This window comes from Lepus europaeus, chromosome 3, assembly GCF_033115175.1.
Source record: "Lepus europaeus isolate LE1 chromosome 3, mLepTim1.pri, whole genome shotgun sequence".
NCBI lineage: Eukaryota > Metazoa > Chordata > Mammalia > Lagomorpha > Leporidae > Lepus > Lepus europaeus.
In genome coordinates this window covers 145425791-145452029 of record NC_084829.1, presented here as the reverse complement: position 1 = coordinate 145452029, position 26239 = coordinate 145425791, and the positions used below count along the sequence as shown (strand labels likewise).

The following is a 26239-nucleotide window of genomic DNA, read 5'->3' as shown; positions in this document are numbered from 1 at the left end:
GGCAATCAATAATAATATATAAATATAGTAATGATATAATAATATATAAATATATAATAATAATTATATACATAAAATTATTTGGCACTTAGCATGTACCACTGTTTTAGGTACTTTAAATAGGATACTTGTTTTACATAATTTATAGTGCACTTAAATGAAATATCCATGGCAACCCAACAAGAAGGGTATCTTTAGCATCCACATAGGAACCTGAGGCACATATAAGTTACGTAACCCTCCCAAGGTGGCACTGCTGCCAAGTGGCAAAGTCAATGCTTGTAAACAGCATTGCTCAAGAGTATAATACAAGTAAGCACTGTGCATCCTATATAAAGTCCCATTACTGAGAAATAATCAACCATTTTCTCTTTCATAAACATCCAAGCAGAGATGAATATATTAGTGAACTTATTTTTGCCCATTTTTTGAAGATGAACATGAAGAATGGATCATTATTTCTTTAGTTAAATGTATGAGGGCTCTTCAAAAAGTTCATGGAAAATAGGTATTATGGAACAACTATATGTGGAATTCACAATTTTTTGCAAAATAAGTTTATATTTGAATTATATTTCTTTGTATATATGTATCTAAGAAAGCAGGTAGGTCAATACAGACACAGATATAGCCCTATAGCTATTATAGGTGTGTGATGTTATCATGTGTAGTAACACAGGTACAGTATTTGTATTCTCTCTTCCCTTCAGAGCAGAGTTCCTCAAGAAACTAGCCTGACCTGAGAAGCCACAGCTTTATTTCTACGCCTCACATTCCAATCTGACTCTTCAGTCTTCTGCAAACAGATTTTCACTTCAACCAGAAAACGATGCTGGCAAAAAATTACCAAAGCTCTTCCAGCTGCCCTTGAACTCCGTTCCTGATGGACCACCACCATCCCTTTTTCCAGCAGCTGACACTATGAGCTTGCTCCTCTTTCTGAAATCCCTTATCCCTTGCTTCTTTCCAACACTCTCTGCCTGGTTTTCTTCCTTCTAGGACAGCTCCTTTGCCAGCTTTCTTTGTCTTCACTTATTCCTTATGTATTAGGATTTCTTGGGCTTCTTTGCTTTGACCAATCTTAATATTTCACCTTCTTGAATAATCAGCTTACAAATACCTGCCTTCTATATCTGCATACCCCCAACCCATGGCATCAACAATCACATACGGCTCTCTTGTGCAGAGCAGACATCCATTCAATGGATACAGGCTGTCTTCCGGGTGACTCACCAGTGCCCACGTGCCCATGTGAAATACGTTGTATTTAACCTCTCTTCCATTTCCCTGGTCTCTGTCTTCAGAACTGACTTATTTAGTGCATTTCCCATAACTGTAAAAGAGGGATCTTTCCAAAGCTCCAATCTAATAATTCTGACTAAAAGTCCCAAAATCCATGGTGAGTGGAAGGCAGCACAGTAACCGCAGGTGTTTCATGGTTTGTCTGTCACTTCTCCCTTCACTTTTCTGTCTGATTACAGACCTTTCTCCATCACAACACCAGAAAGTTCTATTTTCAGACAGACTGATCTGCCTAACTTTCATAAAAAACAGTATTAATTCAAGCCCTCCCTTCTCCTTACTAGTCCATCTGAGAAGGATCAATACATCTTTCAAGGCACAGTTTAGGAATTATCTCTTTTATGAAGTGTTTGATGATCGTCTGAAGTGAGATTAGCCCCTCTCTCCTCCAGGTCACATCTTATTCTCAAGAGATCTGTGAAACCCCTACAGGCAGAGACTGTATCTTATTTATGATTAGCAACACCTTAAACGTAGACATAACTTTTAAAAATTAAATGCTTGAAATTAGTACCTCAATCTTCTGAGGTGGGTAATCAGGCTAAAAGATTTCTACCTCATCATTGTATTTAACTGGAATGTGCAATCTGTCTTGTTGTAGAAGCCCACTGACAAGGAATGTTCTCCTCTCTTCTATAATTTACATTAATTGGCTAATCAGAAAATATTCCAACAGGAGTTTAATTATTCTTTCTTTCCAAGATAGGAACACAAACAAACAAACAAAAAAGCATGAGTTGGTAGACTTAGGCGGTAACTCCCAAGAAGGACCAAAGATTTTTTTTTTTTATTATTCTGTAGCTTTCTACCTGGAATGATGTGTTTATGACAGCAGCCTTCAATACATTTTCTTTCTTTAAGGAAAAATCCAATAACTGACAAAATTAGAACACCATGTATGCAATCTTCATGAGGGCCAGCCCTGTGGCTTTTAGCTCTTTAACTTGGATGTTGGTTTGGCTAAGTCCTCAGTGAACACTCTTCACTGGGACATTGGTTATTTGTATTTATGAGGAACAGAAAGCTGCAAACTCAAGAGAACGAACCAGTTTAAAATTCAAGTCTTGAAGATTATAAGTACTTTCTCTCAGTGCACAATGCTAATTGTCCTCTGTTATTAGAGATTAGTTGGCCGGTGTGTATTTAATTTCCAACGAATCTTTACACAGAAGTATTCACATCAACACTACATTACTCCTTCCTGTAATGTAAAAGCCTCGGCAAGTCCCTTTCTATGGATTCTAGAAAAAGAAAAACACTTCAGGACATCTTAAAAGAAAAAAAAGGTTTTTTAAGAATTCATTCACAATAAAAAAAAAATTGAAGATTTCTGTTTATCAGGAAGCTGTTCTACACAATCTGAAAACAGTCAAAGCAAATCCACTCAGCAGCCCCTTTGTGTATGAAAAAGCAAATTAAATGCCACGTTGGGCAAAATTCACATATTAAGGAACTATCAAATTATCCCATCCAATCATCATGATAACCAGGTCAGTTAATTACATTCTGATTTTGTAAATCAGAAAACTAAGACTGACAGGAGCTAAGCAATTGACTTAAAATCAAAGAATAAATAGTGAAGTCAAAGAATTAAAAATCATTTGGTTTTAAGGTTATACATTTTTCTACACAGGATACAATAAAAAAAGAACTAGGACTTCCTATTTTGAAATTTTTACTCAACAATAGTCAGTATCCCCTTAACTTATACCTAATTAGGAACTATTTACCTTGTACTAAATACAATACTAAAAATTCTTGATCCTCAAAATAACACTAATCTTTCTGTCACTCTAGGTGATTTTTCAAAGTCTTTTCCTAGTCAGAATTACAATCCTAGGGTTCATCCTTAATAATTTTACTCTCCCCAAATACAGACCATAAACCATCAGCTTTCTATTTTAATGGCCACTGTAGATATTTAAGTTCTATAAATAGGTCTTCAAATTAGATCTAAAAACAGCATGATGAAGCAAATTTCACCAGTCAAAAAGGCCTAGATTCAAATCATGGCTTGGTACTTTTTAGCTCAGTTACTTGGTAAGTTCATTATATTCATTAAATTTCCATTTCCTCATATAGGAGAGTATTTTACAATTCATCTGTCTAGGATTTTTTCAGTAAATTTTTACAGTTGTAAAATGTACATTTATAAAAATTCAAACTTAGTACTTATCAAGACCAATATCCAATAATTAATAGGTATTTGTAACATTATTTTTATTAGTTACTAGTTTTAAAATATGATATGGGCATTTGTGAGAAGTTGGGAATGGTTGGCATAGTGCATTGGACATAAATTAAACTAAAACTGTAACTGAAGAGAATACTCTTTGTGTTTAAATCACAAATTGTTTCTGAAAAAGTAGCATGAGTGGGAAGGCTGCCCTTTCTCTGAGAAACACACAAAATTTAGAAAAACTACTTCCCCTGCTATTTTTATTTTGATATTTACTATCCTGACCTGATGCTGGCAGACTTTGCTTTTAAGTCGTTCCATCTTTGGTTCATGTCATCCAGACGATGCTGAAGCATAGCAGCCTCTTCAGAGTTCCCCAGAGCTTTTACAATCTTCTGCCTATTTCCATCAATGCTTTTAAATATGTCATTGTGGGCATCAATTTCCGCCTGGATGTCCTAAAGAGATAAAATAAAGAGATAATGTAAAAGTTAGGTATCAGTGTCAACATTACCTGCAGATTCTATATAGGGCTTTATTTTTCTCTACTTACAAAGAAACTGCTTTCAAACAAAACAGTTCATTTAACTGTAAATGATAACAAATTCTAGGATTTCCACAATTTTCACATTGAAAATAATAGTCCTGTAAGGAAAAGAGGCGCAAAACAGAGAGGAGACAGAATATGAACTTGCAGCCAGAGAAAATAAAATCACAGAGCTTGACCAATTGCCAGCTTAACATGTACTTAGACCAAAGAGGTGGCAGAGGGTCCAGACCCCTGCAGGCTGGGCCTTTGTATATCTTAGGTGGGCTAGAGGTGGGGATGGGGGCACTAGGTGAAGGTTAGCTTTTCCATACTTGTTCTTCAACTTTGGCCCACTGGCTTCCAAACCTGAGGAAGAATGCAGGGGCTGGGGTGGGGAACAATATAGGGTATGAGACTGAACTGGTCTCTTGAAAGAAGGCAGGGTAGGAGCCAGAGCTGTGGCATAGCAGGTTAACACCCTAACCTGAAGTGCCAGCATCCCATATGGATGCTCCACTTCCAGTCTAGCTCTCTGCTATGGCCCGGGATAGCAGTAGAGGATGGCTCAAGTCCTTGGGCCCCTGAACCCATGTGGAAGACCTGGAAGAAGTTCCTGGCTCTTGGCTTCAGATTGGCACAGCTCCAGCTGTTGCAGCCAACTGGGGAGTGAACCATCGGATGGAAAATCTCTCTCTCTCTCTCTCTCTTTGCCTCTCCTCTCTCTTTCAAATAAATAAATAAATAAATCTTAAAAAAAAAAAAAAAAGAAAGAAAGCAGGGAAACAAGAACCTAATATGGCAGAGGCTTATGTTCTTGTTCCATCAAGTCTTTAAAAATTCTAACACCTTTATTGCCTTATTCTTAAAAACAGATTATAATCTAATTTCACGTATCAGCTAGGTAGATGTTAGTATTTCGGATTCAATAGGCAATATTTGAGATTTTATACAATAGTTCTTGCCAAATTGTAGAGCTTTGCTTAATATTCACACATATTTTCCTCCCCTTTAAACATAGATAAAAGTTTCCTATGAAGTTTTATACAGGTCACTAAGATATCAGATATTTTTACATAATTTTCACAGTTTGATTGACTGAATAGCTAATAAGCTTATCATAAATAGTAAACAGCAATTTAATAAACTTATGGAATAGCTCGTTCTTCAAATCAAAGTTTAAAACATCAGTTTTATAAAATAAATTTTGATGCACTAAAAATAGGAATTAGTATAAATAAAAATTGATTCATACTGTGAAGATACATTTGACAATCTATATCAAAAATTTCAAAATTTTGAAATTACCTATTCTAGGAAGATAAATGAATTAACATGTTTAATGCATTTATTATTTTAAAGTAAAAATAGAAGCTATAATATATTAATAGTAATATTATTAAAATTGCTATATTGGTCTACTATGCTATGTTATATGTGTGTACATATTGTATGTCCACATGGAGAAATTTTATTAAGAGTTTTATTTTAAATGGCTTATAGATAAGATTGTCTATAAATTTAAGCTGCTAAAATCAATCAAAGATACATTTTAATTGGTGTGACCTGAATCTGTGTATCATATGTTTTAAACGTGTTGGTAGAAAGAAACTAAAAACATTTTAGATGGTTGTGCTTAAGTTTACTGGTTAAACAAACTACACCATGTTAGATATTTAAGAGGTGTTTTCAAATACATGATTCTTAAAATTTATAGAAGGCATTGGACCTTCTGGTAAATGTTTTATTAAGCTGTTATCTAATGGTTGAAACTGTTTGCTAAGTATTCATGTGATATTGCTATTGTCAGCAAGCGATCTAGGACTTGCTCCCTCATTTCTCTATTCTAAGCCCAACTTGTTCTTTCATTTCTCTATTCTCTTCAAGGTAGGAAACTAATTCTACTATGAAGGAATCTGTAGGACGCACAATTTAATCTTTAGACCTTATAAAAGAGATGACTAACATTTTTCTGTAATAGCATAGCCAAAATAAGAACTTAAATAATAATCTCATAGCTAGATTCACTTCGCCATCAGCGAAGTATACAGTAAGTAGAAAAAACCTCCCTTTCAGACCAAAGGGAAAGAAAGTTTTAAAGTGAGAATATAATTTTCCTCATGGGCATTGTCTACCTTAGAAAAACTACTACAGAACATGCCTGTGACTATAGACTTGTAGTTCAGGCCACCGAAGATTAGAGATGGGACACGGGCACTCCCTTGACTTGCATCCTCTGGTCTGCTTGAACAAAAGCCAGGAGGAAAAGAAAGCGAGGCATCAGAAGCAATGGGTGGCAGGCCTATTAATGGCTGATCTGTACAGTGATCTGCCTTCAAGGAGACCCAACAGGCCAGTCCACTGCAGTGGCTTTCAATGTGGTAAGCCTGGGCTTCAGCAGAAGTCAGCGTGTGAAGAGCCCTGGCAGCTCTGCCAAGAGTTGGATCACTGGAAATGGACCTGCCCTGGAGTCGAAGGATGCCCAGGTCAGAGCCACAGATCTTATTGGCTCTAAGCTGAAAAGCCCTTCACTCAGCCCAACTTCCAAAGTGACCACTGCAGCTGAGGGGATGGTCAAGTAGGGTCAGCAACATTGCAGGCAGAACTGTAAATTTCTTGTTAGAGATGCCACCTGCCTTTACCTGGCCAGCTCTCCTCCCAGGCCAGCCAAGTAATGAAAGTCAACAGAGTGCCTTCCCCTAGGAGGTTCACACCTCCCTTAGGATATACCCTATGTGAAGAGATAGATAGGTCTGGGCCTCTTAACTTACAAGGCCTAAAGCCCAACAGATTATTATCAAGCCCCTTCCATCAGGTTCTATTAGCCTGTCAATCAGAAAACTTAATTGTAGCTTAGACAGCACCTTTCTTAGCTCCTCTAATAATGACTCTGTCCTTTGTTCTAGACCCTGTCTAGCGTACTTGGGCCTCATTCCTTTGTAATCATAACCTCTACTCTACCACCAATGGCTCTACTCCCAACCTGTGTGTACTGATGGTCCTCTTCCCCACTTCATGCTGTCTAATTGTTCAAACCTGGTAAATGCCACTCTTAGGATCATTGGTTACTATCCTCACTCTGTCTTTTATGACCCTGTCTAAATAGGATCAGAGTCGGCGAACTTGGAAGGCTTCCATAGCCTTGGCAACACATGACGACAGCCTAGGGTGGTTACTGGCGCCATAAACTAGAGTGTCAATTTGTTGGGTCAACAACAGGAGCCACTGTGCACTTGCTCCTCATGTGGGATCTCTGTCCTTAATGTGCTGTACATTTTGATTTAATGCTATAACTAGTACTCAAACAGTATGTTTCACTTTGTGTTTCTATGTGGGTGCAAACTGTTGAAATCTTTATACTAAATTGATCTTCTGTATATAAAGAAAATTGAAAATGAATCTTGATGCAAATGGAAGGGGAGAGGGAGCAGGAGAGGGGAGGGTTGCGGGTGGAAGGGAAGTTATGGGAGGGGGAAGCCATTGTAATCCATAAGCTGTACAATGGAAATTTATATTCATTAAATAAAATTTAAAAAAATAAAATAAAATAAAATATTGTTTTAAAACAGAATAAAAGCTATACATTTTGCTAATTTAATTTTAAAGTATGTTTTAAAATTAGTATATGTAACTGTAATTATACAAACATCTAAATTAAAAGACTATAAAAATTAGTATAATCTCTATAAGAGGATTATAGGTAACTTTAGTGGGTTTTTTATTATTATAACATCTCTGAGTTCCTATGTTTCTGCAAAAATCTGGGCTTCTTTTGTAATTAGATAAATGTTACAAAAAAATTTAAGACACATACAGAGGGTCTAATAAATTATTTTATTACTCTCCTATCATAAAACATCAATGCCACTGTACATATTTACTTAGCATCATCTTTTCATCCTGACTTAAATGGAAGCAACAAGTCATAATAAACTTGGTGGGACAGCTACTAACAATCAGCAAATAAAAATAGACATCAGATGGAGCCAAGATGGTGTTCTGTTAGATTCATGGCATTAATTGGTAACTAATATTAAGGCAAGTTACCAGGCCAATAAAAATATTATATATCAGGCAATGAATCTAAATTAGTAAAAGGATAGCAAACTTTTAAATCACCAGAATTGCACTTCCTTTCTCAAGTTTTCCTTTTAAATACCTACTATATATGTCCCACAAAATTCACAAGTTGAAAATCCTAAGTCCTAATGTGATGGCATCAAAAGGTGGGACCTTTTTGAGATGATCAGGTCATGAATGGAATCAGTGGCCTCACAAGAGACCCCCAGGGCCGCCCTACCCTTTCCACCATGTGAGGACACAGCTGGAGGGAGCCATGCTGAACCAGAAGGCAGACCCTCAACAGATGCTAAATCTTGCCAACCCTTGATCTTGGACTTTCATCTCCAGAACTGTGAGAAAAATAAATTTCTGTTGTTCATAAGCTACCCAGTCTATCATATTTTGTTACAGTATCCCAAACTAACATAGCCTCACACTTCTTCATTTTTTTTTTTTTTTCGGTTCTAAATGAGCATGGTAAAAATTTAAATAGGCCTTTGTATATTCAGAATATTCATTTAAAACTCACTTCTGATAAACACATTCATGCATTCCATCAGGATCTAAATGATTGGTCTTCCATCTTCCACAAGTATACACTAATCAGAAGCATCCAAGGAAAGCCTTAGGAAGATGTCACAGGGAGTGAAGGGTCATATCGCATTATTATCATTTCTGATGGGATCTGTGATGAATATGACACCAGTAGGGGCAGATTTGAAGAGTGAGTGTTGTGAGCACACAGTTTGATGGACAATTTCTTCAAGAGTTGTGCTATAAATTTGCAAGCCCATTGACCTCTGAGGTTATTTGATCCTAATGACAAAACCAAATTGGGTGCACCTGCAAAGTGTGACCTGGGCCATCAGAACTAGGCCTAAGCTCTGCACAAAGACTCTGAGATTGTTGAATCTTTCACATTTCCCTGGAAAGCTCTGTCCCAGAGGAGTACAGAACAGGTGTGCATAGGGCAACAGGGGAAGAGAACCAGACACTGACTCCAGGTTCTCAGGTTGGGCAACATTATGCATGGAAAATGGCAGTCTTATTATAATCTTAGTTTTGAGTGCTTTACATAGAAATTCTTAGGAAAAGAAAAAGGAAAGTTTTGTTTGAAACTTTTTTGGTGTCATCTCCTAGACAACACGGTCCCTGTGATGAAACTGTTCTATTTTTGTCTCCTAAAGTATATTTTAAGACATCTAAAGAGATATAATGAGAAGGTAGCAGACAATGTTTGCAACAGATTAAAGCTTATGCTGTGTATATGTATGGTAGCTATCTTTCTCAGGAAGTTCACTGACACAACCTGCAAGGCATATCTTTGCTCTGTGTTGTCAAAGGGAATCTGGCCTTAAATGTCCTGTATAGGTTCCTAAACATCATGTTCAGGGGACCACACCAAAAATCACAAGTCTGCTTCAAACCACATCCTGATATAGCCTGACCTGACTGTTTGCTTCCTTTCACATTCAAGAGAAGCATAAAGACCAAAGTGCATTAACATGCATAGTCTTGGGACGGCACCTTGGCTCACTTTGTTAATCCTCCGCCTGCAGCGCTGACATCCTATGTGGGCGCCGGGTTCTAGTCCCGGTTGCACCTCTTCCAGTCCAGCTCTCTGCTGTGGCCTGGGAGGGCAGTGGAGGATGGCTCAAGTGCTTGGGCCCCCGCACCAACATGGGAGACCAGGAGGAAGCACCTGGCTCCTGGCTTCGGGTCGGCACGGCTCCGGCCGTAGCGGCCATTTGGGGAATGAACCAATGGAAGGAAGACCTTTCTCTCTGTCTCTCTCTCTCTCTCACTGTCTATGACTCTACCTGTCAAATAAAAAAAAAAAAAATCCAAGGTATTTAAATTAAATAAAAAAAGATGCATAGTCTTCTAGTTTTTACAGCAATATTCCTCAACATCAGGAAATTTGGGTGACATAACAAAAGCAAATTTGCCTTCTCACATTAGATCAGGTGATGCATTTTCCAATCCAGGGACCATGATGAATGAAATAAAATAAGACTGCATAACTGGCCAGGTCAATGATGATAAGTATTTCTACAAAACTTTCTTTGAGAGCACTACCAGTGACCATATGTTCATGTTGGAATATGACTTTCAATACAGGGAAGACCTTCCACACATGCAAATCATCAAATATTAGGAAGAATAATCAACAGAGAGTGATCAAAGAAAAGGAAATCAGCATACATAATTTTTTAAACATTTGGCAGCGTATTTATCTTGCCAAATATACGAAGAGCTTCTAAAACAATCATCTTAATATTTCTTCTGTATCTTTCAAAGCCAGTTACATAGAATAAATCTAATGTAAAATAGAACAGATAGATGATCCATAGATAAATGTATAAATGCATAAACGAATAGATGAATTGGTTAATCTTGACTGGATGGCAAATTAGTCACTGTAGAACCAGGAAATAACAGACAATTAAGGAATTGGAACTGAATGTAGTAATCATTTTGTTCAATTTCTTCACTTAAAAATTTTAATATGGGGAACCTGAAATCACTTATGAGGCTGCACTGCACAGTTCTGCCTAAGCTTTCACCGGAAATTTAGAATTAAATGTGGCTAATGAATCATGGTCCTTTGTAGATTACTGTGCAATGATGCACTGCTTTTAAAACCAAGATACCAGCATGTGAGGCTGTCTGATCATGACCCCGATAGGGCATCAAATGCTAAAATAAATTAAAGTTCCAAGAAAGAACTTTACTCTCACTGCACTGGCAGGAGACTTGGCCCTACCAGAGCTTACCTCCACTACCTCAAGCCCTTGGGAATGTTAAGCAGCACAAAACGGTTACTGATAATTAGTTATGGGAATATAATCCATCTAGAAGCACAAAGCAATGCTCTTCCAAGCATTTAACATAAGCTGGTCATGTGAACACAGGGGCCACTGCAAAAAATATTCAAGCAATTGAACTAACACTTGAAAACAGGACAGAAAAATCATCTTAAGACTCACTTGAAATGGGCCTTTAAATAATATAAGTACAATGTAGATGGTAAAAAAAAAAAAAAAAAAAAAAAAACAGAAGTTAGAAAGACTACATATTTTTCTCTGAGCAAAACACTATCAAAATCATCATATATATACTTTCAGAGCAATCTTCCAAAATACAGATACAAAAGTTCACAAAGTTCAGTGATCAAAAATCAGGCTTTTTATAAACAATGCCTACTACCCAATCAAAACAAATTTCACCATAAAGAAAAGCATTTATTTATTTAATTTTTACTTATCTTATCACTGATAGTTAATACCAATTTGTCCTTAGCTGCACATTCTTTAATGATGTAACCCACAGAGACATAACCACAATTGTTTGATAACATACATCATATGAATTGTATTCCTTTTAATGTACTATAACCAAGTGGTAGCTGTAACTAGGTAAAAAAAAAAATGCCATCTTCAGATTATAATGAATAGAACTGTTTAAAGCATCCAATAGGAAACAAGAGTTTTAGAATGGGGCCACTAGGAAGTCTTCAACAACTGAACTGGTGCTAGGACAGAGTTGTTCTCTTTGGATCTTGACATAATTTCACTTTATTTTTGCTTGGCATATTTATTCAACCTCACATGGCCACAGCTATGTTTTCTCTGAAGGAGTTCTAATCCCTTTCCTAAAGGTGAAGCAGCGGAGTTAGTAACAACTTCCTTACCATGTCCCAAAGCTAAACTAAATAAACAAAGTTAACCATTAGGGGAAAGTAAATCTATTCGCTTTTTCAAAAGTCAGACCAGATTTCACAGACAGTTCATGATTGATTATCAGAAGCTCGGTAGGATTACTGCCAGGGCTTTAGGTTTTAAAAAATGAAGAATCAGAATTTTTTTTTAAAAAGTTATATATTGCTCAAATAATATCATTAGCAAAACTTGGTATGCCATACTTAAATATGTTTTGAGGTAGTTTGTGAGGTTTCTGAGCTAGTGAAAAATCATAATTAATGTATTAATGATTACAACTAATTTATCAATTTCAAAGTTATTCTACTAATTATTCTATAAACTACAATTTCTCTCAAAACCTAGTGTCACAGATTTTAATACCTCTACTGAATCACATTTTGAGCAACAATAGAAACTGCCATTAACAGGTCTACAATAACGATTATAAATTAAGCAATCAATGCCAATAATATTTTCCTCACTGTGTGTAATCAGAATTATGTGCAAGCTAATAGAGTAGAAAGAGCTAGAAGAAGTCAAACTCGTGATTTACTATATTTCAAGATAATCTGAACACGTCACTGGGTGAGAGGAAGGGTACAGTGGGAAGTATCACTGTGCTCCTAAATCTGTACATATGAAATACATGAAATTTGCTCCTCTTATATAAATAAAAAATACAAAAAAAATCAACAAACTACATTATAAGTGTCAACATAGTAAACACTGCTATAAACAGAAATATCTTTCACATGAAAAAAATGTTCCAAATCTTTGCCTCTTTATTAGTTGCTTCTAAAACACACTAAAATCCTAGCAAATTAAAATCAGGTGGCTTCCTTTCTGAGGTACCTTATGGATATGCAGATATGATACGCATAAGAACATTTTTCTTATGATCAGGGATGAAACATTTCAAGTGGCCAAACTCCTGTCTCACCTCAGTTCCCTAAACAGAGTGTAATCAAAATTGGACAGGTTTGAAAATCCAGTCATGAATTACTGCATTACTGCTTATGAGATCTGCATCCTGTTTCAGAGTGCCTGGGTTAGAGTCCCAGCTCAGTTTCTGATTCTAGCTTCTTGATAATGTGTACCCTGGGAGGCAATGGTGAAGATGCAAATGCCTGGGTCCCTGCCACCAGTGTAGGAGACCTGGATTAAGTTTAGAGCCGCTAGCGTTGGCCTGCCCCAGCTCAGGCTATTGCTGGCATTTGGTAAGTGAACCAGTGGATGAAGTTCTCTCTCTGTCTCTGTCATTCTGTCTATTTGCCTTTCAAATAAATAAATTTTAAAAAAATCTTTGAAATTTGGAGGTTTAAAACTACATTCCTGGGGCACGCAAACTCGTCAACTCCTGATCCTTGACAATGCAGTTCCCATTGCCCAGAAAGGTCCTGATTTCTTCCTGCAACACAAGTCCACCCAGAAGCTGCATGCACACCACCTCCTTTCCTTCCTTAACCTTAAACTCATCTTCTAAGTCTCAGCTTAAATTTAATTTCTCCTGAAGAGACTTCAAGAGCACCAGATTAACCAGGGCTACCATCACCCATGTGATTCCCTAAATTTCTGCTTATCTACACACTTTGAAACTTCCTTGTGTCAGGTCTCTATCCTCCTCTGTATCCTTTCCCTTTAGGGAAAGTCCCACCGCTCTCCACTCTGTGGTCACCCTCAGTTCAGTGCCTGGTACATACATGCTATGCGCTTCCCACATGTTTACTAGGTACCCAATGAATGAGTAGACTTTGAAAAATGAAGCTCATTGTGTCTTACTGGGGACACATTCATTTTGTAATTAGATATTACAAATTAAGCAGTACAATAAAGCCTCAAACTGTCATTTTTCCAACCAGAATCACCCTAAAGGAAGTAAATGCCATAAAGAAATTCAGTACTTGGTTTCTCTCTGTGTTGTCACTATGAGGAATGTCACCGAGAATGGTACTACTCAGACACACACCAAAAAAACCCCCTAGAGACACAGTTTCATTAACCACCTAGGAGCAGGGTAGCATAAGTTAATAAAAGGCAACAGAGCTAAAATTTTCCTTTACTCTATGTTCTGACTACTGAACAAGTGAAACAAAGATGGTACACAGTGCACAGAACTCAAGTATGAAAGTTTATTAACAATCACTGAAGCCACCAGAGATCTCCTTTATGAAGTAATTTTCAAGGAGAAAATTGATTAATTTACGCTTATGTATTGATTAACAAACTAACCCATGGGCTGGATTTCAAGGAGGTATATGGTTAGACTAGTTGTGTGTCTCTGGTCAACTATCCCCCAGTTAGTCTCCCTTGATCCCTGGTCCACAACTGCTCACCCCTCATCCCTGGACTAGACAATTATGACCTCCTTGCTGGCCGGCACATCTTGCCACAGGGTCCTCCTCCCTTGGTAAAAAGTTCCTCCTCTTCAGGTATCCATCTGGGAGATGCACAGGCCTCTGTAATTGGGGTTTGCTGCTTCTTGATGAGTTGTCACCTTGTGAGACCAAAATACTTCCTGCTTCCTCAGCCACTCCCAGTATTAGCTTTTCTAGTTCTGCGAGATTAGAAAAGTAGCACCAAGTATAATTTGCTCCTTCTTCCTATGTTGGAAAACCTTAATCCTGGCATCACACATTTAGGGCCTAGATAATCAATCATGTTCCAAATATACCTACATGAATAGACATCCAATCAGACTCACAAACAACTGTATCTCCCAAACTCTCAGAACATCAACTAGAATACCCCCTCCAATTAACCTCTGCAAACAGACTTTCTGCCTGGAAGCTATGCAATGGTCTACTTTCATCTGGAAATCTTAATATTCTAACCAGTCATCACTGGAAGGCACACCCCTCTGCTGTTGGCCTCAACTATCAAACAAATCAGGACTTGAGTAGATTCTCCAAACATCTGATCCTTGCTCTCTTAAATTCTGAAGTGGCTTCAGAAACGTAGCAAAATCACCTTTTTGCTGTGGTAACTAAACATTAGATGGAACAATTACAACTGCTGATTGGAAAAGGGTTAAATCACTAAAGTAAGTATTCTCTCAAGAAACATATCACTAATGAGGATGAAAAGGAGTCAAAGGATTCTACTCTTGTTTATGGGAAGACTGCTATGGAACTTCTAAAAGGACCACCTGGCTTTTGCATCTAAGAAGCCAGTCTTGGTCTTTTCCCTAGAAAGGGCGTTGCTTTCAGAGTTGGGGGCAACATAGGTAATTGCATTTGAGAGGTGTGAGGTAGTGAGACTTTTCCTTAATTCCAGTTTTCCTGGCAATGAATCCATACAGCACGGATTCAATATATGAGACAGCTTTTATGAAAACACACAAAGAATATTTTTTGAAAGACTTGAGTCAGGGGAAAAGTACATTCATGTATGACAACTTCTTACAAGTGAAATGCGGCAAAGAGATTAACTTTCACATAGATTTTCATAAAGGCACCTAACACAAAAATAAACATATTGGAGCAACTTCAAATTGAACTGCAGTAGCATTTTTTAAAATTTCCTTTTGCCTTAAAAAAAAAATCCCAAATGAAGCTTTTGTCATTAGATTCTTTTACTGTCAATTCAATCACTAAACTGAGAACAAGAAATATTAGATATTAATGTTTGGGTGTTAAAAGAGGACCAGGACTTCCAACTTTGCCAGTCAAATGACCTAAAGGCTGAGAGGCAGATTCCTAACCTCTGGTATCTGACCTAGGCTTTTAAGACTAATAGCAGCAATTACAATACAAAAGTCCAACTATTGCCCACAATTACTGCCTCACAGGGGGGTCTAAGTAATGAATTATTCATGTAACATGTGCTCTATGCCTTTTTGGGAAGAAACAGACAAATCTATACAAAACAAGCTAATAGACCCCTTTATGGTCATAAAAGTTTGCCACCTGCTGTTCCCAGCTGCCAGAAAGAGCCTGTTCTTTCCCTTCCCTGTCCCTGCAAAAAAAGGTGAGCAAGCTGCAAGCCGACTGGGTACCCTCACTTACTCTCAGGAATTTAGAGGCTTAGCAAGGTATTAAAGAGAGGTCAACCTGCCCCCACCCCACCCTAGCACCCTGCTGCAAACACCATCCTTGCTGTCATGGTTGGGGTACAGGGAACAGATAGGGCTCTGCAGCTACAGCTGGGGAGTTGGGGGTGGGAAAACCTTTGCCAAAGAGCTAAATCTTTTCCACACCCTTCCCACTATAATGTTCTATCTTCAGGAGGCAGTCATGCCTGCGATTGTTTTGGAAAAGCTTTCAAACTTTTCGAATGGCATGGTTTTACATCTTTTTCCTCTGGCAGCTGTGGGTTTGTAAAAGAAAGAAAGCCCATTATTCTTTTAATGACTCAATCCAGTCTTGCGTATATTTGTACTAGCAATGAACGATAGGTATTCATGGTGAAAACCACTGAGTACTCCTTTATGGAGTGATAAATAATTGACTTCTGCGCACAGTGAGAGAAGATTTCAGCTCTTTTTCTTTAAAGACTGGAAATTGGAAGAAGATAGCTGTTTGGCATTCAAAGCCAAAGGAGGGCAGGAACACGTACGCGGCAAGTTGAGGTTTTCTGTTTTGTTTAACTATAAATATAAGGTAGCATTTGGCAGGCGAGACTCAACTCTAGAGGGTGCCAAGAGCCTTCCAATGGAAAAAATAACTAAGAGCCAACTAATGATCCGAGCACTAAAACTCCACAGTGCATCTAAACACAGCTCGAGTAAAACAGACACATTCAGAGAAGGAAGTGCATGAATCAGACGACCCATCCTCCCGTCCCATCGGGGAGCAGCTTCCCCTGCTCCCAGAGCTGGAGTCTCAGCCCCTGGGGCTGTGTAGGGCAGTACTCAGCAGTCAACAGCTGCAGATAAGTGAACCTGAGGGGCATGGAAAACAGAACCCATGCCTGATGAAGTCAGAACTTGGCACCAAAATCCAGTATTTGTTGCTGGGGTTTTGTTCATTTTTTTTAAACCCTCAAATAAATTTCAATTAAATTACCAGCCTGCTTGAGTACAAAGGATCTCTTCTGATGTGGAATTCTAAAAGTGACAGGCACCAGAAGCCTCCTAACCAAAGGAAAGAATTGCTAATTTGCTCTTTACTTAAAAAACAATTTTGAAAAGGACATCAAAATCAAATATGCTTTAGAAATGATATTAATTCATGAAAGCACCCATAGAATATCTGCCATCAAAATGCATACCAAAAAAAAAAAAAGATGAGAAAAAGAAGCGAAAAGTGTATTCATGAAGTTTGCCTTCTGCATACCTTTTCAAATTTTGTCAGCAATTCCCGTAAGCTGAAGTTCAGACCAATCATCGTCCAGTAGCCTTTGAAGCCTACATCTTTCCAGCAAACTTCCTTCAGACAACAGCGTTCAACCTCTAAAAGCCGTATCTCCTGGCTATACTTTAAAATCCTTTGTAAAATCCTTCACCGGCCTTGCCCTTGAGCTATAGTCCATCAGTAGCAGCAACTTGCGCTGGGACATCTTAGCCACCCCACAGTGGGTCCGCGTTTTCATGGACTTCGGAGTTTCCTAGGTGTAGACCTGCTCTTGAGTTTCCTGCTAGCCGCATTCCACGAGGCTGGCATGGTGTCCTTTTTCTCTGGGAAGTCCAGGATTCCCTTCTGCTCACCTCACTAATGACCTGCAGGCCACAACTGTTCTCTCTTGGGCCCCTAGCTTACTTTGGTCTCAATTACACATAGCAGGAAAAAAAAAAAAGAAAGAAAGAAGGAAAAAAAAAAAGAAGCTATACCTTGGAAACTTGTAAGAGAGAAGGAAAAAATTTTTTTTGCCAAGTATTACCAGCTTCCTCCATTCAGACTGGTTTCAGAAAGAAAGAATTAAAAAAAAAAAAAAATCCTGGGTAAAGAGCCAGTTTTCAAAAACCATGACTTGTGTAGAGTTCGAACAAGGAGGAGTGTACTCTTAGCTCAGAATCACCAACACGCGGGACGGGCTGTGACTCTCCCAGGCACAGGCAGCCCGTGTTGCCATGGTAACCACCAAGCGAGTTTCAGTCCATTTCTCCACGTAGGCCTGGCCTGAGGGATGCTGTCAACGCAGTAGAATGCGAGCTGTTCAAAAAGTTGCTCTGCGTGTCCGGAGAAAAGTTCTGGCAGCAGCAGCAGCCGCAGCAGCAGCAGCAGCAGTCTGCAATCCCCTCCACCGGGCTGGGGCAGGAGAGCCTCAGTCAGCTTAGGCAGGCAGTCTGGCCGATCTGACAGCAGTGTGGTAATCCACTTCTCTTTCCAGCAGTTGTTTATTATTTTAATCAGCATCCTCCCTTTCTACCACCCCTCACACAGTTTGCAGTGAAGCTCACTCCCACTTCCTGGAGGCCTCCTGCCCCAAGCTGCAGTAACATGTCGCTGACATTGTTTTACTCCTGAACAGATCACAGGATCCCTGTGCCACTCGGGAGCCCACCCAAGCAAAGCAAAAGGAGTGGATATACCAAAACAGGACAAAACACCAAAGAAAATAGGCGGGATTGGTTTATGATTTCTTAAAAAAAAAAAAGAAAAAGCTTTCAAAGATAGATAAAATGACAGGAAACACTTTTCAAGGTAAATTCTTTGATCTCATTGATACTACTGCAAAGTCATTCAGACTGTTTTCATATGGGGAATTTTCTTGTTTTTCACACAAAACAAGTCAAACTGCTCAAAATATAATAACCAATTTCTTTAAATGTGTCTTCCATTTTGATGTTAAATCACTCCTAGCATTCAAAGAGGCCACTATCTTCCACAAAGTTTTAAGTGTAATCACTTAAATTTTTTAAATCCAAATTATATATTCTTTGTACTGAGGCTGTGGACACCATTCCAAGGTAAAATGAAGTTTTGCTTTTGTTCTATATAGCTATTTAGGACTGCAGTAAAAGCTGAATGGGACAAGAATGTCCATGTGAAACAAATTTCTCTAGAAGTGTGCAAAATTTCATCATGAATAAAAGTGTTTTTAAGAGTGACACAATCACAAGTGGAATGATGCTAACATCACTATGTTTACTTTTTGCATCAGGACATACAGCAAAGTCCGCAAAAGTCTGAAATTAGAATGTGAATCTCCTAGAAAGCCACTTGAGTTGCTTAAACAGCAAATATATTAGCACTCGTTTAATCACATGTAGAAAGAGATTCCATCTAATAGCTGAAAAAAAGCCCCCAAATCCATTATGCAATGTTGTTCCATATGGTTATTGTGTTTTAGATTTGCAGACCATTCACCCGCTCCCGCTGCCCCGTTTCATTCACAACTTATTTTCATATCAGTATTTAAGTAACATGTGTTTTACATCTGCCAATCTATACAAAATTTTACAAGCTTTTAAAATATTTTCATTATTTATTCATAAAAACCTACACATCCCCAGAGGCAAAGTGGCTTTATGAGCTTTCTAGCAAAATGTGTTTCACCTGAATTCAGATTTATACGCATACACAATTTATTTCAAAAGCAAGTGTGGTAATCTAATCGCTCTTCAGAAAGTCATAAGTAAAAATCACTGTAATTTGGATCAAAAGAGCAGTATATCAGCAGGAAGACCAACCATCAGAAATGGAGTGAAGAATCTCCTAGAAACGGACCAGGCCTCCAGAACCTGAGAAGACCCTGGGGCCACATGCTGAGGTCTCTCAGCCACAGCAAATAAAATTTTAACATAAATACAAAAGAAACCACCAGCACCCTCAACAGCATCACCATCACCACCTCAAGAAATAAATGATTGAGTAAATAAATAAATAAATAAAGAGAGAGAAAAAGAAAGATCTTTCTCAGCTGGGCAAACTTCCAGCTGCCACCCAGGGTGGTGGATGACTGTGATCAGAGACATGTGCAAACAAGCTGTCCACCATGCATGTAGTAGAAGAATGAATTAAATAAAAAGTCTGCAGAACACAGAACACTAGCATCTTACTCTAAAGTACGCTCTCAGGTTTAAAGGGTTCTTATGCCAAGAGAAAAGTTGCTATTATGAGTGTCCCAAATATTTTGTATCCTTACACAAAGCTAAACAAACACAAGACTGGAGGGAAAAGAAATAGCATCTTTCCTATCAAGGATTCTTCCAACTGATAAAAGCAAGGGAATTTTATCAGTGTGATAAGACACTGTGTCCTACACAGGCTTCGGAATAGAGAACAAGAGTATGTTTCCACCTGCTCTAGCACAGCATGTCCCCAGGTCAGTGCCTCAGTCATCAACTACCATCCTCAGAATCAGCATCTTCTGCTATTGCAGAAAAGTGAATGCTACAGAAAACTCCTTTTGTGACAGCTATAAAATATTCAAAAATATGATGTGGACAAACGTAACAACCTCTTTAGAAGGAAAAAGGCAATGGGTACAAAACTCAATGGATCTATATCCAAAACAGATCATTCAACAGGACAGGGAATCATTCAAAAAAATTATTCTAAATCCTTAACTTTAATTATAGAGGAACTACACACTTGCTAAAATCCTAGGAAGCAACTAAACATGATGTCAGAGGCACTAGAGATTATTTATGAAACGACCAAATGTACTCCGTAAACTTCAAATGGCTAAATGTTTGCTAAATTATTTAAAAAGTAACATGCTATTCGACAGCTGAGTGACACATGAAAAATGAGACTTGAAAACCACAAATGTGAGCCACTCTGCTAATAATGAACACACGTTACTGTGAAGTTATGCTGATAACAACAAAGAAAAACACATTCTCAAATTAAAATCAGTACATAAAAGATCATCTTGGTCATACGCCTGATGTTTCCATAACCCCTTCTTAGCAAGCACCTCCTTGATCCATCATCTCCTGAAATCCTGTAGTCATCAAAAGCAAAAATAAAGACCTCCAGTGAAAGCCATATATCACCGGAGAGACTTAATAAACTGGGTGATGATATTTGAAATAACTGACATTTTGTCAGATTAAACTAGCTTGAAGATAAATTATTCACCAATCCTCAAGAGGTGCAATAAATTTAACACTATCAATCCTTGCAACAAATCAACACTGGAGAAACCAGGAATCACTAGCTCAACAATCTATGTCTCTAACACAGCTCCATAAGAAAGCGAAGGTTCCAGAATCATAGCACAAGAAAACTCAACAATGGAATCATTAAAATCTAATTGTAAATGACTTAATAAAAACCACATTCCAATACCAAACTCAGAAGATTTAAATGTTTATAAGGCTTTGGCAAAAATATTCATAGATTGGACTAATTAAGAAACTTTACACTTAAAAACCTAATTTTTCAAAAGATTACTTCTCTAGTAATTTAATCAAGATCCCAAGTCACACTTTAGTGTTAGATTACACATAACAAAAAGAAAATAATAATAAAAAGTAGCCTAAGTACTTTGTTGAAAAACAAATTTGGTCTTACTCCTACAGGGGATTTCAAAGTATGAAACAGAAAGTTCAAATTTTTTAAATTGTAAGTATATTTCCATGTAAAAGCCAGCAAGTTTCTCTTTATATTGGTCATTACAAAGAACAGAAAGAAAAGAAGAAAGACCTGGGAGACCTAGTGAAGCATACGGGGGTCAACAGGTGATTACAAATAAATCTGCACATCATGGCTGATTCAGCACCCAAATGAAGAGCTGCAGGCATGGGTAGAAAAACGGGCTTGTTATAAGCCCATTCTGACCCAAGGGAAGATCCCATTTATTTTTCTGTGTGTGAAAGAAATATGCACAATTCTCCTTTTCATAACCTTTCTAATGTTTATAATTCAAAAGTGAAATAGCTTTAAGATTCTCATTAGGATGTGAAATTTCAACTCATTGTCTGCTACCACTGTAGTGCCATTAAGGAGAGAGGACTCCACACATTACAGCTTTTGAGTTGACATCAGCCAGCAGTGAAATCTGTCAGCTGGTAGCTATTTAAGGTAATATACGGCCCTAAGGGGCAGAAAGTTCAATCTGAAGATGGAGGCTTGAGCCCCCTGATGAAAGGGAGAACTCTCCTTTTATCCCAGGAGGTTCAGGCAGTGTGCTCTGCACACAAAGAATTATTTTTAATGTTCACTCCTTCAATAATTTGATAACTATATAGGTTGTAGTTGGGAAAAACTAGCATTCACAGCAAAAAGATTCAATAGCTTATCTATTTCCATAATCCACAGCCAGAAGATTCTAACACACATTTTTGAAAGTACAAAGAGCTTTTTCTTAAGGGGAGTGTCTGGATCCGGGAGTGAATGGGAAAGGGTTCAGCAACAGAAATGCCAGCTGATCTGCTTCGAAATAGCCAGCCAGGTGCAAGGGTCAGTCTTCAGCAATCTTCTAAATATTTAATGATTCAGAGAGCATTTTATTAGGTGACTAAAAATAATGCCAAGACAAGTTAATGTTTCCAAACCATATCCTTCCTAAAAACTATGCAGCATCAGACAAGAGTGAAACAATCTCAGGGAGCCAAAGCTCAAAATTCCAGATGTCCACTAACAGCGTAGGTCTATGGGGTATGGCAACGACACCACACAGGGCCCTGGGACAGTTCTTAAGGGTTTTCTAAAGACTTGTTCCAACTTTCCTCAGCTATCCAGATTTAGAAAGCAATGGCCAAAATTTAAGTACAAACTTTAATAACAGCAACAAAAATGTCAAAATAAATCAAAATTGAAAGTGCTGCTTTCACTCACAAGTAAGGAACTAATATTCTTCCCAAGAGAGCACTGTTCTTATAACCTGAACATATATTTAAGGAACTGGGCACTGGGTGGGCAGAGAGGAAGTTCAAACTATCCCCATGAGATTGGCCAGTCTTCTGTGTGTAATACGAGGGAGGGGAGTTTTTCTGATGCTTGCAGATTAACGCATTCAGAGCAGCTGCTGTTTTCCACTCTGAACCATGGTCCTGCGATCTGCATGCCTAGTATCCCCTTCAAAATATCCTACAAAATCACATTGCAAACTTATTTCAATTCTGTAATCATTATTCACTTTCACTAACTTCATGAATAACCAGTCAATACACTTACTAGGTGAACCACTCACACTTACAAATAAGACTCCCCACAAAAGTCACAGACCACAGTGTTCCCTTTTTCACTGAGTCCTATTTACTGCCATGCAAGCTTACCTGGCTTCCCTCATATGTCAAGGATAGCTGACTTTGTTTCTTCCCCAAAAAGTACCCAATAAAGGACAGATGGTGAACTTACATGATGTATTATGCACGTTGTGAGAAAATCAGTAGGCTGATTACAGAACAAAGAATAATACCTGTGTCTGACAGAACTGCACTATGCTATTACATTTCCTGGAGATCATTAAAATCTGCCAAATTTGGGGACAGGGTAATTTAACAATATCCATCAAAGATTAAAGGACCTATAATCTTTGACTCAGAAATTCTGCCCCTATGAATTTACAAACATGTGTACAAACATGTTCAAGGATGCTCCTTAAGCCAATTTGACAAATCAACAAGCTGAAACAATCTGCCAATAGGTGACAGCAAATAAATTGCAGCAGTTTCACACAATGGCATGCTGTTAGCTATAGAAACTAGGGACATAGTTTCTACGTGTTGAACAGAGATCTCTAACATATGTATGTATACAGGATATGAGGTTACTTCAAAAAGGTTGTGGAAATAGAATTAAAAGATGACTTTCGGTACAAAATTTTTTGAATATCATGCATAATTTTTCCATAATACATATTATTTGTGAAATTTCTGAAGACCCCTCCTTTGGAGTGTTATAGTGATAAATTGGTACAGTCTATTAAATACAGATATTCCTGGAAAGATCTATAAGGAGATAGCAATAATGGGTACCTCTGAGACAAGGACGGCAGATCTGAGTTTCTGGAATGGAACATTTTAAGTCCTTGTCACATTGTGTGCAAATTTCAGCGCAGCATAGGTAGTTGTTTCACCCAGAATTAAACCCTAGATGGGAAAATTCCCAGATAAACCACACTTATCTTTCTAGGTAGCTATCTATTCCAAACATGCGGCATCATTATATTTCAAAGCTAATGACAGTGGAGACAATCATTTTTGTCTCTGAAGCTTCAGAAGTTCCGAGGTGCCAGATGGTCTAAGGTTCAGCTCTCCATAGAAACAAGGCTTCCGCAGCACTGGGCTGGTCAGTGGGAACCGTCTCTAAGGAACACATGGACAAAGCCTTTTTGTTCTCACAAGTTACTCTGTAACTAGTAACTTCTACTTACTTAAATAATAGTGTTGTGCCTAAACAGGTATTATGTCATTCAAAGCTATTCTCTTTCCAAAGAAGCCAGTATTCCTACTGTGGTCTAATACTACTGATATAAAAAATTTTGGCGTGTTTATAAAATCAGTTGGTACATCCACAAATGAATGTGGGGCCTAACATGTTCAGGCAAGTGAGGAATCACTTGGTCTTTGAAATGGGATTAAGCGATCTCACCTAGACCATAGCAGAGAGAGAGAGAGAACCAGAGTACACTTGTAGCCAAAGAGACGCCGTAAAGCAAATAGCAGTTTCATCCATGGATAAAAATTACAGTGGTAAAAAGGAACCATCATGGACCTCCCCCGTCCTATCCGAAGACAGGGTGCATGACATGCTACAGATTACTATAACCAACTGCTGGAGGGAATGTCCCACTCAGATTAAATAGTCATCTGACACTGAGAATAAGTACCTTCCTGCTGAGGGTGGGATCACGGACTGAGAGTCTGTAATGCTTCGTCACCCCTAGCCCTGCATCAGAAATTGCTAAAGCAAAGGTTTTTTTTTTTGTTTTTTTTTTTTTTTTTTGGACAGGCAGAGTTAGAAAGTGAGAGAGAGAGAGAAAAGTCTTCCTTTTCTGTTGGTTCATCCCCTAAATGGCCGCTACAGCCGGCGGCCCGAAGCCAGGAGCCAGGTGCTTCTCCTGGTCTCCCATGGGGTGCAGGACCCAAGCACTTGGGCCATCCTCCACTGCCCTCCCGGGCCACAGCAGAGAGCTGGACTGGAAGAGAAGCAACCAGGACAGAATCCGGCGCCCCAATCAAGACTAGAACCAGGGATGCTGGCGCCGCAGGCTGAGGATTAGCCAAGTGAGCCACGGCTCTGGCCAAAACCAGTCTTTAAAGCAGAAGTTAACTCCACAATTTGATGAGGAGATTTTTAAAATTTGAAATGGAAATTCTGAGGCTGGTGTTATTGATTAAGCTACTGTCTACAGCACCAGCATCCCATAAAGGTGCTGGTTTGAGACTCAGCTGCACTAGTTCCAATCCAACTCCCTTCTAATGCACCTGGGAAAGCAGTGAAGGATGGCCCAAGTGCTTGGGCCCCTGCCCTCAAATGGGAAACCCAGAGGAAGCTCCTGGCTCCTGGCTCCTGGCTTCAGCCTGGCCATTGCAGCCATTTGGGGAGGGAACCAGAAGATGGAAGATCTGTCTATACATCTGCTTCTTCCTCTCTGTAACTCTGTCTTTCAAATAAATAATTCTTTTAAAAAATTAAAATATGGGGCCGGCACTGTGGTACAGTGGGTTAAAGCCCTGGCCTGAAGCACCGGCATCCCATATGGGTGCTGGTTCTAGTCCCGGCTGCTTCTCTTCAATCCAGCTCTCTGCTATGGCCTGGGAAAGCAATAGAAGATGGCCTAAGCCCTTGGGCCCCTGCACCCATGTGGGAGACCTGGAAGAAGCTTCTGGCTCCTGGCTTCAGATCAGCTCAGCTCTGGCCGTTGCGACCAATTGAGGAGTGAACCATTGGATGGAAGACCTCTCTCTCTTTCTCTCTCTCTCTCTCTCTCTCTCTCTCTGCCTCTCCTTCTCTCTGTGTAACTCTTTCAAGTAAAATAAATAAATCTTTTTAAAAAATTAAAAATCCAAGCCTTTGAAACCACTGCACAAAATTTAGTATTTCTGCATATAAAATGAGTATTGCAGGGCAGCCATTTGGTTTAGCAGTTAAGATGCCAATGAAGATGTCTGTATTGTAACACAGTGGGTTAAGCCACTACCTGCGATGATGGGATCCCATATTGGGGTGTGGGTTCAAGTCCCAGCTGCTCTGCTTCTGTTCCAGCTCCCTGCTAAGGCACCTGAGAAACCAGAGGAAGGGCTTGGGCTCCTGCCATTCATGAGGGAGGCCCAGAGGTAGTTCCAGGCTCCTGGCTTCAGCCTGGCCCTGCCTCAGCTGTTGCTATTGCAGTCATTTGTTGAATGAACAAGCAGAGATAACATGTCTCTCCCTCTTTTCACTCTGTTTTTCAAATAACATAAAATTTCTAGATTGTATCCCAGATGGGAGGCCTTGTTTTTGGATTTCTGGCTCCAGTTCCTGACTCTACCTTCCTTTTAATGCAGAACCTGCGAAGCAGTCATGATGGTTCAAGTGCTAGGGCTCCTGACACCCACAGGGAACACCTGGATTGAGTTTCCATGCCTGGCTTCAGAGCTCAACCTGGCTGCAGGTCATTGTGGACATTTGGCAAGTGAACCATTGGTGC

General features: G+C 38.8%; 1 protein-coding gene across 5 annotated transcripts in view; it reads right to left on the bottom strand.

Annotated features, from left to right (window-relative positions):
* UTRN (utrophin) overlaps positions 1 to 26239 on the bottom strand; it is a 591543-nt gene that overhangs the window by 176202 nt on the left and 389102 nt on the right. For all 5 annotated transcript variants that reach the window (XM_062186881.1, XM_062186876.1, XM_062186879.1 and 2 more), the window contains exon 52: positions 3767 to 3939. In XM_062186881.1, coding sequence (XP_062042865.1) covers positions 3767 to 3939 — 173 coding nt within the window. The remainder of the gene's footprint in view (positions 1 to 3766; positions 3940 to 26239) is intronic.